Raw genomic sequence first — 12,806 nt, forward strand, 5'->3', positions numbered from 1 at the left:
GTTCAATCCCTACTCAAAGAGGGCCAAACATCGGCTTCTGAACTGATTGACTGTGCTATGGATATAGCAATGACTGGTTTTAGACAGCTGGCTGGGGCAGCAGCATTGCGGAGGCAGGGGTGGCTCAAAGCTACCTCATTTTGGCAGGAGGTACAAGCTAAAGTCCTCGACCTACCTTACGACGGACAACACCTGTTTGGGGAGAAAATTGATGAGGCCCTGCAATCGGTAAAAAAGGATACGGATACGGCAAGAGCACTGGGCACACTTCAATTCAGAAATCAGTCCTTTCGAGGGAGCAGGGACAGAGGTCAGTCCTCTTACAGAGACAACTATCAAAACAGGTCCTCCTATTCCTATAATCAAGGCCGGTCACAATTCCAGTCACGACAGCAGCAACAAGGTTGGCAGACCTCTTATGGAAAATCCAACTATAGAGGGAAATTGATACACTTTGGACACTCCATAGAATACAAAACAATTCCCCCGACAACTCCTCCTCGTATAATGCACCACAGCAACATGCGATTGCTCCTTCAAGAAATCTCCACTATGTTAAAAAAAAAAGGAGCAATAAAGCGAGTACCATCAGTTCACAGAGGAGAGGGATTTTACTCCCGCTTCTTCCTGATCCAAAAGAAGGAGAAGAAATGAAGGCCCATATTGGATCTCAGAGCACTCAACGCATTCTTGAAGAGTCAATCGTTTTGCATGGTAACAATACAGGAGATCTTGGGACTCTTGGAGGAGGGGGATTTTATGACGTTGTTAGATCTACAAGACGCGTACTTTCACATCCCTATCCACAAACGGCACAGGAAATTCCTCAGATTTGCAGTGGCAAGTCAACACTACCAATTCTGTGTCATACCGTTTGGCCTCAAGTCTGCGCCCAGGATTTTCACCAAATGCCTCTCCCCGGTTGCAGCTTTCCTCAGGCAGCATGGACACCAAGACTTCCCATATATGGACGACTGGCTGGTAAAGGCACCATCTCTAGCAGACGCAACTGCATCCTCCAACGCCTGTCTGAATCTCTTGTTTATACCGCACTGTCACCTCAGGATGCGTCCGCTGCAAGAGGCTCTGTCCAGACAATGGACTCAATGCTCGGGATCCTTCGAGGACCGCATTGCAATCACACAGCTAATGACCAAGGCACTGCAGTGGTGGAGGTCGCCCAAGAACCTTTCACAAGGGTTGCCGTTTCTGCTCCCTGTAGCTCCACAGGTAATAACAACGGATGCTTCTCTGGAGGGTTGGGGAGCAGTCCTTCCGGAATTACAGATCAGTGGCAAGTGGACAAACCAGGAAAAACAGCCTCATATCAACCTCCTAGAGCTGAGAGCGGTTTTCCTAGCCCTGCAGGCTTTCATACCACGGATCAAGAACTCCCCAGTGCTCGTCAGGACCGACAACACCACGACGATGCACTACTTGAACAAACAGGGAGAAACGCGTTCGCTCACACTATCTCGGGAATCGCAGAAGATCTGGAATTGGCTTGTTCTCCACAACATCTCATTAAAAGCGGAGTACGTCCCAGGCCAGGACAATGTATTAGCAGATGCACTGAGCAGGCAGAGGTCTCTAACCCACGAATGGGAACTCGACATGGAAATGGTGGCTTACATCTTTTCGGTGTGTGGAACACCGCAGATGGACCTGTTTGCGACCAGGGAGAACGCCAAATGCCAAAACTACGCAAGTTGGCATCCCCAGTCAATGTCCCTCGGAAATGCATTTTCCATCGCATGGCGCAACGTATTTGCGTACGCATTTCCCCCATTTCCAATGATCCCCAGGGTCCTCAGGAAGATGAAGGCGGAGCCTTGCACTCTGATTCTGATTGCCCCATTCTGGCCGAGACAGCACTGGTTCAAGGACCTTCATCACCTCTCACTGCAACCGCCAATCCGCCTGCTCCAACATCCATCTCTGCTTACGATGAGCAACAAGCAGGTTCAACATCCGGATCTGAAATCTCTCAGGTTATCGGCTTGGCTCCTGAGTACAGAGAGTTCAGTAAACTGAGCATTCCGCAGGAGTGTAAAGACGTCCTAGCCAAGGCAAGAGCGGACAGTACTAACAAGACCTATTCCCTGAAGTGGAAACGTTTTTGTGTATGGTGTGCGGACAACAGTCTACACCCCTTCCGCACCTCTCTGGAACAAATTTTACCCTATCTGCTACATCTGGCGCAGTCGGGCTTGGCCCATGCATCCATTAGAGTACATCTGGCTGCAATTTCAAGATTTAAAAGAACACTGAAAGGACCCTCCCTCTGGTCCAATAGACTGATAAAACAGTTCCTCAAGGGACTTTACAGATCCTTTCCTCGGCCACGTCTAATTCCTCCAACATGTCATCTCAATGTGGTTCTTAACCAATTGATGAAACACCCTTTTGAACCCATCCATAGGGCGGATATCAAATATCTTTCATGGAAGACAGCCCTTCTACTTGCACTTATATCAGCAAGGAGGGTCAGTGAATTGCAGGCTCTTTCCATACAAGACCCTTTCATGCAGTTTAAGGGTGACCGATTGGTTCTCTGAACTAATCCTCAGTTCATTCCTAAAGTCCCGTCGGACTTCCATCTAAATGAGCCAGTGATCCTCAAGTTTTTTTTGCCAAATCCCAGCACTGCAGCCGAAAGATCTCTGCACTCGTTGGACCTTAGGACGTGTCTGAGGATTTATATTGACAAAACTAACAATTTCAGGAAGTCCACTCAGCTATTTATAGCCTTCAGTAGACCACGGAACGGTATGCCACTTTCAGAACAAAGTATTTCAAGATGGATATCTTCGGTAATTGCCTTTTGTCATGACAGAGCTGGACGGCCATTGCCAGCAAAGTCAGAGCTCACTCTACAAGAGCTGTGTCCACTTCTGCGGCACTGTTTGCAGGGGTGCCAGTTCTGGATATCTGCAGAGCGGCAACTTGGAAGTCGCCGCATACCTTCACCAGGCACTACTGCCTGGATACAGAGCTGACAAAGGATGCGGCTGTGAGACAAGCAGTGTTACGCCATCTGTTTCAGTAAGGTGAGCCTTCCTCTATCCCTCCTTGACGGAACGAGTACTCACTCGTCCGACGTAACAGACCTCCATTGCGGTGGAACCTATTTTCCTCTCCGGTCTCAATCTGCACTGCCAAGACCGGCCTTTGAGCTTCATTTTGGACCCGGTTAGCATTCGCCCAATTTCAAAACTGTCCCCACATGCCTCAACCACCTTAATTTGGCATGCAGGACCTGTTTCCCATTTGAAGTATTAATCGGTCCCTATAAAGTTGTTTTTAATAAATTGACGACCTTGTCAATTTACTTGACACTAAGGCATATAATTATAAGTCCTGATGATGATCCCATACTAACAGGGATCAAAACGTTGTCGACATTATACACTTGATGATTTCTTACACTGTATTGAAAAAATCACGCAAAGTGTATTTTTACCATTATCTGTCAAAAATGTAAGCATTTACAGACTGCCCTGTCTTTTCTTTTTTTGCCTTATATGTATGTCATATGTGATAGTAGGACACAGGCTGTGTCCCGCTTGGCAATTGTTTTCCATCTCTTTTGTCATATATATAAATATTTATACTATTAAATCCTGTCCGGCTGGACAGTAAAAATATAGATTTCAATTTTGGTCTATATTCATTTCAACTGTCATATTTTTTGCTAATGTTTGGGACCATTGTCTTTTGAAACATTCCTCTATCCCTCCATCCTTTGCTGGTATGCACATTTTATTATACTGTTTCTGGTTAATGGGTATTGATTATCCATAATTGTATTGTATTGATATGTACTATTGGATGACTTGTATATGGTATTCCACCAGAAATGTGCACAATGTATTGCTTGCTACTCTGATTCAGGCATGTGAATCTATGAAAGACACCCCTAATACTGGAAAAGAAATGTGTTACTTACCTGTAACTGCAGTTATCCAGTATTGGATAACTGCAACCCTCCCGCCTCCCCTGGAAGGACTCGCCTATCTCTCTCAGTGCTACGCCTACCTAGCTTGGTGCGTACGAAAATCTGAGACTGAGGCTCCTGACAGGAAGGGTCTAGAGGGAGGTGTTATCTGATTGGCTCTCTTCTAGAGTTTGGTCCTTTTTAGGAAAGGACATAGATAGGCTACTAAGGTGGGACCCTTAGGCCTACTTCTCTCTATGTATGTCTATGGGACATTACTTTTCTATATACTGGAGACTCCGTCTCAACGACGGGGAATGATTCAGGCATGTGAATCTATGAAAGACACCAATACTGGATAACTGCAGTTACAGGTAAGTAACGCATTTCTTAACACCTTGGCTGCTGGCAGTTTTCCCGTCCTGTGCTGGAAATTGCCATTTTGCTGGTGTCATGACGAGCTCAGCTCGTCATCAGCACAGCTCAACCGTGCATCATGACGAGCTGAGCTAGTCATCAGCATCGAAAGGGTTAATGACCCTCATGAAGGTCTTTAGTACTTTCCAGAATATTGCAAATATTCAAGATTATGAATGTTTTACTCGGATAAGTCCTTTGTGCATTCAGTATCACTCATCAAATGGTGAATAAGAGCTCCTTAGAGTCACCCGAGGAATCAGTGCTTTAACATCAGTGGAGTCTTTCGGCTCGGGTGCAGCTTTTTTTTTAACTTGATCATTCCAGATCTGCACTGTTGAATATGCCCCTCCAATCTCTTGGTGGATCAGCCCATCCGTCTTCTGAAGTTGTAGACTACTGTACTTTATAGAGGTCTCCTCCTTTGGTTGACGGCTCTGTGCAAAAGTACAGCAGTGGGACTTCAGTTCAGGTGGGAATAGCTTATACTCAAATATTATGCTGTAGGGGGTCCATCTTGCCATGCCCCTTTATTGCATCTCGAGGAGCGCCATTCAAATTCTTTCGGATAACACAATCATTTTCCGTTACCTTAACACAAACAGGGTGGCCTTGGGTCTATCAGCAGGGCATTTTCCTGGCACTTTTTACAGATACCCTCAATGTGAGAGCGTATTTTCTTTCACCTCTGCTTTAGAAGCCAACAAATGTGAACTTCCTCACAGAGTGATCTTTTTTGAGTTTGGCTGCTCATGTGTGGATCTGTTCGCTGGAACCCACAACAAAAAGTTTGTGTTTCTGTGCCATACGCATCCCTCTGAATGGTTTCCTGGGGTATTCCTTCCATTTAAACTGATCAGAGAACCTGTTTTATGCAATCCCGCTGATCTTCTTTCTGTAAAGATTCCAGCAGAAGGTCCAACTGATCCTGATCTCCCAGGACTGAGTTCAGTGGATTTGGGGCACCAATCTGTTGGTACTCAGCTTTCGGCTATCTCTTACTGTTGCAGAAAGATGACCAAGCCCTTCATCCCAACAGCTGCATGCGTGGAGATATAATGGTGCCAACTGGAATAATTTTTCTTGCTACCAGAAGTTGCAGTCTTCATCCTGGCTGTTGGGAAACCAACCACAAAATCCATTTACGCAGCCAGCAGAACACGTTTGTCCAGTGGTGGAAGTCAGTTATGAATCCTTTTCAGTCTGGTCTTTCCCATGTTCTACGCTTCACACTCTCTCTTGCTCAGCAGGGCCTGTCAAGTGTTACCGCAAAAGGTTATTTGGCTGCTCTCTTTCCCTTCATGTGTGTCCCTGACCAGCCAATTGTGTTTTAGTTGCTACTAGGCTTACTTTGCTTGTGTCCTCCCACTCCATTCATAGTGGGATTTTAATCTTGTTTTGATGTTCAAATGCCATCTGTATTTGAGCTGATGCACAGGTGCCCAGTTACACTTCTGACTCTAGAGGAAGTCTTACTGGCAATGGCTTTGGCCCTGAGGGACGGTGAACTATAATCCATTCTCGGTCTGCCCATCATTCACATGCTTCAGTACAGACAAATAAGTTCTTGATGCTTGCAAATCTTTCTTACCTAAGGTGGTATCCGCCTTTCACTTTTGCCAATCCATCACTGTCCCATTTTTCTTTCCTCCGAAACCCACCAAGGTGGAGGAGTGTCTGCAAAGACTGGACCCCTGGTGGGCAGTTTATTAGGACATTGACTGTGGGCTTCACCGGTCCCAACATTTCACATCATATCAACCTTTGCTTTAAGATCAGTTATTCCTTAGCCAGAAACGACCTCAGCTGTCTTTCGTGCCCACTCTATCAGAGCCACAGCTGCTTCGCCTGCTCTTCCTAGAGCCCTGGCTGGGGGTTGATTACTGCTGGCTCACCAGGAGGTCTCCATTTCATTCTTTTGCTTACCATTTCTGTCTCGCAGCTCAATGCAATACAGCTGTCCTCCTGTTTGCCCCTTTGGTGAAGGAATAAAGACTGCTTTGGTAATGAGCACCGTGCCTTGTAGTCCTCTTGAGAAACGTGTCTGAGGGTAAAATGCAATATGTTTTTCTGTTACTGCCTCATAATAAACATGCCTACTTTTCTAACTTTAAGAAGACCATTGCTTCCTTAACTTTCTGCTCCAGCATCGTGCCTCGACCTGGCTGACTTAGCTGCTCACCTTGGGGCACAAAATTAATAGCAGGCAGTCCTGCTTGAGAATCCAGTTCTTCCCCTGAGGCCGAGATAAAGATCTTCAATGTTTAATTTAACTGAAAACATTACTATGCACTCTATGGGATCACAACCTTTCTGCGCTGAGTGAATGATGGAGACAATGATACATTGCTAGGTGTTATTTCCTTTAAAATAGTGTTTAGATTCAATTCACTCCCACCTTCCGGTGTATTCCTACATATTGAACTCTTTTGCAGCTTTTTGGAAGCAGTTGGTGGTTGTGCTTTTAGCCAATTTTGGCATCCTTAAACCATGCAATTAAATGTGTTTTTTGTATTTATTTTTGAAAAAATATATATTTTTGGGTTCATATGTGCCTCTTACAAGTTAAATAGGTACATGCCCTTGCCCTGAAGGTCCAGACTGCATGTAAAACTAGTATTCATTTATTTGCCTTTGACCTAGCTAACATAGTAATCTAGCGTGCGAACTGGGAGCTAGGCATGCATGATGATTCAGAGTTCCAGAACCTGTTCTATGACCTGGTAATGGAGTGTACAAGGGTGCCCTTTAGGCTGGTATGGGACTACTGCCCATGTCCTTCGTTCTTGATGTAAAGCAGTGGTGGAAGCATACCAGTGTTTGCCAACAGCAAGCGAGCTCAATATCTTTTTTGGCATGCCCAGAGTTTGATTTGCTGTGAAAAGGGTGCATGTTAATAAATAGCCTTAAATATGTTATTTAATATTTCATTAAAATATTTTACCCTCTAAGAATTCAAGTACTGAAGTTGTCTAATTCCCATATTTTTAGATGTTAATTTGTACGGTTGACCAACATTCTCCACTTTTCTACCTCGGTAGGCTTGTGGAATATTATTCTACCATATCACAGCTTGCTTATTGTATTACCCAACTGGTGGTCAATCCCACTTTAGCCCCTTCCCTGCGTGGCATATTCCCCCGCTGTGCTCATGACGAGCTGAGCTCGTCATGAGCCACGGTGGTCGTGTGCTCATGACGAGCTGAGCTCGTCATGACCACACCCGTTTGTGTAGAACGCTCGCATAGCAGGGGAATTAGCCCAGCGTGCGAGCGTTCCTACGGTCATGATGAGCTCAGCTGTTCATGAACACACGAGCACCGTGGCTCATGAAGAGCTGAGCTCGTCATGAGCATCGAACGTGTTAAAATCCTTTTGTCCGATAATCTGCATTGAGGACATTTTTAGAAAGCATCAAAAATAAGAAGTCGACCAGAGTATGTACAATTCCTTTGCTTGTTTTAATACATCTATAGATCACTGTGGTGATGTCTTTGTTTTCGCTCTTCCCAATCACAGGGGTCACAAGCGCAAGCTGGACGTAGAGGATAATGCCAGCGTGTCCAGCAAGGAGTCGAGCAATGAAGATGAAGGAGGAAGCAGCTCAGAAGCGGATGAAATGGCCGCTGCACTTGAGGCAGAGTTGAATGATTTCATGTGACGGCCTCGAGCTTGCGGTGGATTGCTTAGTAACTGTGTTGTACTTTGCATAGCAGATCACGGACTTGCAATGACCTCCCCCCTTATGGCAGTACTTCAGTTGTTTTCGTTTCAGAAACGTGTGCTTATTTTACCAACAACACACATTATTTTACAAAATCAAAAAAGCATATGTTTTTAAAGCATTTTACTAAAGGACAATATACTTTTTTTAAGCGGAAAAAGTATTTAGAGGAAACCTGTTGTGCTATGCCAAAGACATGTTATAAGCTCGTCTGAGCCTTCATATAGCTCGTGGGTGTCCAGCTTTTAATTGGCACGGTCGAGAATTGTATTAAATGGACAGCCCACATACCGGTTCAGTAAGGTATAAGGAACACCTTCCATACGGGTTTTAAAGTAGCGGGCTGGTTTTTTTTTTTTTTTACCCCGATTAGGGCCCTTTCAATGAGAGGTTAAAATGGACGTGTGGTCAGCCCCCAGCCGCTCTTCGACACTCTGAACAATTAATAGTCTGGTTTCAAAAGAAATGTAGTACCTTGGGCACCCTTGAAATGGTATAAAGGTTTCTGATTTGTTTATCTAACCGTTTTAATGCAATGTGCGGCTAGAGAGGACTTCAAATGGAGGAGCTGTAATGGCCCAGGAATGCTTTGTTAATACAGAAGGACACTGGGTGCTCTTGCTCCGCTTTTTCACAGTTTAAAGCTATCAAACAGTAAGATTTTTTTTAAAGAAAAAAACATTTATATTTGTATAGAATTGGAGAATGTGATGTGTCGTCCGCGTCACTTGCTTCTAAGAGGATACATAATGATTGAATTTCATGTTTTTAAAGTTACTTTTGTGAACTAGTTTGAGTCTTTAGAAGAGCATTGTTCAGATTTTTTTAATCTTGCTTCTCTGTAATCTAACATATTAGCGCACTGCATTCTGCGGTTCTGTGCTGCCTCACAGAGCGCCTTCATCCGTTTGTATTTTTCATGGAAGAATTGGAGCAAGTTTATCCTAGTTAGGGTTTTATTTCTTCGAACGAAAGGACTGGTGTAAAGTTTTTGTACATTCTATTTCATATCTGATCCACAGAGCAGAATTTTTCTTTCATTAAATAAAAACCCAATTTTGTAAAGTATTGCCTCTGTTTGAATAATTGACATTACAAAGAGAACATGGCATAAATGTGGTGATCCTTTTGATTTTTGTTTTACTCGGACTCTGTAGGACCTTTATTTATTTATTTTATTTGCAGGTTTGTAAAGCGCTATGAATAAACTCCCGAAGGAGTATCTCCGCTCTGGTGACATCTGGTATAGAGCCTGAGAGAAAGCCACAAGGAATAGGAATTGTGTCAGGAGGACTATTAAGATCCAACAGGATAGATGTTAAAATGAGCTAAACAGAAAGGTTTTCAAACATTTTCTGAATTTAAGGTGATTCCTACATTGTTTTAAGGAGAGAGGGAGAGAGTTCCAAAGGTTAGGACCTACCACAGACAACACACCTTTGCAGGTGTGTTGTTGCTGATAATTACTGCTGACTTCAAGTTAAACAGTCTAGATCTGTATGAAAAATATAGTGCCTCTTGTGAATCACGGCACATGCCCACACTCTACAATGGTAATAAATAGCATATTAAACTTCCAAGTCCCAGGCCTCTTGTTGTAGGCCCAAGCCTTGTGATCACAAAGCCTATGTTTCCATTTGTATGATTTTGAACTGGGGCCTTAAATCAGAAGCCCCAAGAAATGTCTCCTCTCACACGCCTGTACTTTTGACTTCCCAGAGCAGGCTCTGTCACCTTGTTTCTTATCCCAGATCTCAGCCCCTTACCTTAAATCACAGGATCTAGCCCATGGTCCCCATGGTCCCCATCACAAATTCCAGCCATCCTATCACAGGGACTTTGATTGCCACAACTCCCCTCGCAGTCCACCCCTTTCCAGATCTCCTGTGACCAGCCCCATTTCAGGCCTCCCCTTTCTAATAGTATACGCTTTATTGGCCCTCTCACACCCCAGGCTGTCCATATCTCAATTTGAATAAAACAGATGTATAGCAAGCACCTTTATATTGTTACCACATCTGCTGAGTTTCAATGTATTTCATTTCTAGAACATGACCATATTTACTGTGGTAGTTTGCGTGTTGGTAAGTATTGGGGTGAAGAGTTTGTACGTTTACTTGTTTTCATGTTTAGAACGAGACTTGTTTCTTATGGTGTACTAATGCATTTAATAGTTGCGCTGGAGACCTATACTTCATGCAGTCACCCTCATACATTGAAAGACCAACTCGGGAACAAGAGAAGTAAGAAATATAAATGAAAACTGCAAAATCAGAAGTGAAAAAGAGAATCACATTCATGAACCTAAAATATAACAGATTTTTGAAATTCACTAATGAGTGTATTCCAATGAAAGCATATACCCGACATTACAAAAAGAAGAAAGTGATCAAGCCAGAGTCACCATAAAGAAAAAAGTACAACAGCTTTGAGGAAAAAGGCAAACAGTGATTTTTTTTTTCTTCATAATTTATTTTTTAGGAAAATAAATATAGTAGCACACATTAAAGCTGTCAAATGAAATACACAAATGCAAGAAAGGATACATAAAATGCAACAAAGGATACATAAAATGCAAAATCAGAACATGAATTGAGAACAAGAAATATGGAGTTTAGTATTATAACAAAAAAGTAACAAAATACATCGTAGAAGAACATGAAGCAGAATGATAGAAATTAAAGTTTGTCAAAAATAGAAGATAGAACCACAACACCCACCAAAAGCACTGTGGAAATAATAACAGAAACAACCTTACATAGGAATGTACAGCAACTTACACGTCACTGATGTCCAAAACAATAACAACCCTACAAATCAACAAAAAATCACACTCTGCTTTGATGATGTGTTAAGGGTGTATGACTATAAAACGCATGTCGTTACCGTGCATGCCTTTATAATGAAAGGTAAGTATATCTAAGATAAGTTAAATAAATATATATATATATATATATATATATATATATATATATATATATATATATATATATATATATATATATATATATCCAAAAAGCAGCGTTTCTTATCCGTAGGTTAGGGGTCCCCCTCTCACCACAGATCACGCAGACACGGACCAAATTCAGTGCAGTTTTCTTATTTATTCAGTGCAAGCACGCCGCATGACGTTTCGGCTCCGTGGAGCCTTGTTCACATGACATTACTGTGAGCCGTTCTTTTAAAGGGCCAGCGTCGGATGTTAAATGGGTCACATGCTAGTGTTGAGTATGGACATAGAGAAAATACTTGTAACTTACAGTATAATACCTGTGCAAGGTTCACATAATTATGATAATCAAACCAAATATTTATCATTTCATAGTACATTGATTTCTAATTTTTTTGTGGAATTCGTTAATGGTTAAATTCCCATTTGCATTGCACAAAATTTCATTACCATGCATAACTGTAATTTCTTTTCATCATCCAATTGAGTTCACAGATCTAGATAGATACGCATGACTTACTATATAAATTTGTTTACATATCTACTTAGTTGCAAATCATCACGTCTCATATAAGGTGCTACTGCTAAAGTGCTAATGCTTCAAGTGCAAATCAAGCATATGTGCAAAAAACGCTATAATATCAGTGCCTGTATATGATGATACCATAAATTGTGCAAAAATTCGCAAAGATGTAAACAAATGATTTCATGGACTTTCAATATTTCTTTAAAGTAAGTCAGATCGTCTAATTTATCTTACTTGTAAACTCAAAAATGTGTGCAAAACTCATTCCACTTCTAATTATGTATCCAATGTAAACCATTGCCTGAGGTCATCATATGAATTTCATAATAGTTTTTCTCTAGTCCATGTAAAGTGAAATAGTAAAAAAATAATAAAGTCAGTGGGTTTATGCTGGTATTTTGGGTATCAGCTACTGAGGTATAAGGACCTTCCGAGTTGAATCAGTACCTACATGTCAACATATATTTAAAATCAATTTCTTTCTGATAAGTTAGCAGCCGCAACTTTGTTCCAGAAACATCTAGTCAGAGTAATTTTATCAATAGCTGTCGGTGTAAACCCTCGTGTATCCCAGCCGGGAATGACATTTGATTGTTCATATTTTAGCATATCAGATCTATATATAAAATAAACAGTTTAAATCAAATTAAAGCAGACATGTGTACATATCTTCCGTTACATTCAATCCTGTTGGGGCCTTAGTGTTGAGTGAAAGGATATATTTTGTTTTAAGCTTTCTCAACTTCGTCTCCCTGTCACCACCACGTCTGTTAGTGTTAATGCTATCAATTACAAAGTATTTGAGTGAATTATTATTGCTCTGATGCACATCACGGTAGTGGCGAGCGACAGGGTAGGTATTATCCCCATTAGTGATGGCCCTCAGATGTTGCAAACTGCGTTGGTGTACAGGAAGTTTGGTACTGCCAAAGTATTTTAATGAACAGGGACATTGCAAGATATACACCGCGTACTCGGTTTTACATGTTAACACTTGTGATATTTGATGTTCTACGTCACTAAAACCATCCCTATATGTCTTGGTGTTAACACTATGGGTGCACGCCTTGCATATCCTACATTTATAAAATCCTTGATTTGTTAGCCACCAATTGCTCTTTTTGACTGGTTCGGGATTGGTATCCACTATTTGATCTTTAAGGGATGGTGCCTTACTAAACGTTAGGGATACTTTTTTGGGCAGGCTATCACCAATAATGGGGTCCTTGGTAACTAAGGGCCAGTGTTTATT

General features: G+C 42.2%; 1 protein-coding gene across 1 annotated transcript in view; it reads left to right on the forward strand.

Moving 5' to 3' along the window:
* Positions 1-9,143, forward strand: part of CTDP1 (CTD phosphatase 1) — a 936,891-nt gene extending 927,748 nt beyond the window's left edge. The window contains exon 13 of the mRNA XM_086965522.1: positions 7,874-9,143. Coding sequence (XP_086821648.1) covers positions 7,874-8,015 — 142 coding nt within the window. The 3' untranslated portion in view covers positions 8,016-9,143. The remainder of the gene's footprint in view (positions 1-7,873) is intronic.
* The last annotated feature ends 3,663 nt before the right edge of the window (positions 9,144-12,806 follow it).

This window comes from Lissotriton vulgaris, chromosome 4_1 (genome assembly GCF_964263255.1).
Source record: "Lissotriton vulgaris chromosome 4_1, aLisVul1.2, whole genome shotgun sequence".
In the NCBI taxonomy this organism is placed as follows: Eukaryota; Metazoa; Chordata; class Amphibia; order Caudata; family Salamandridae; genus Lissotriton; species Lissotriton vulgaris.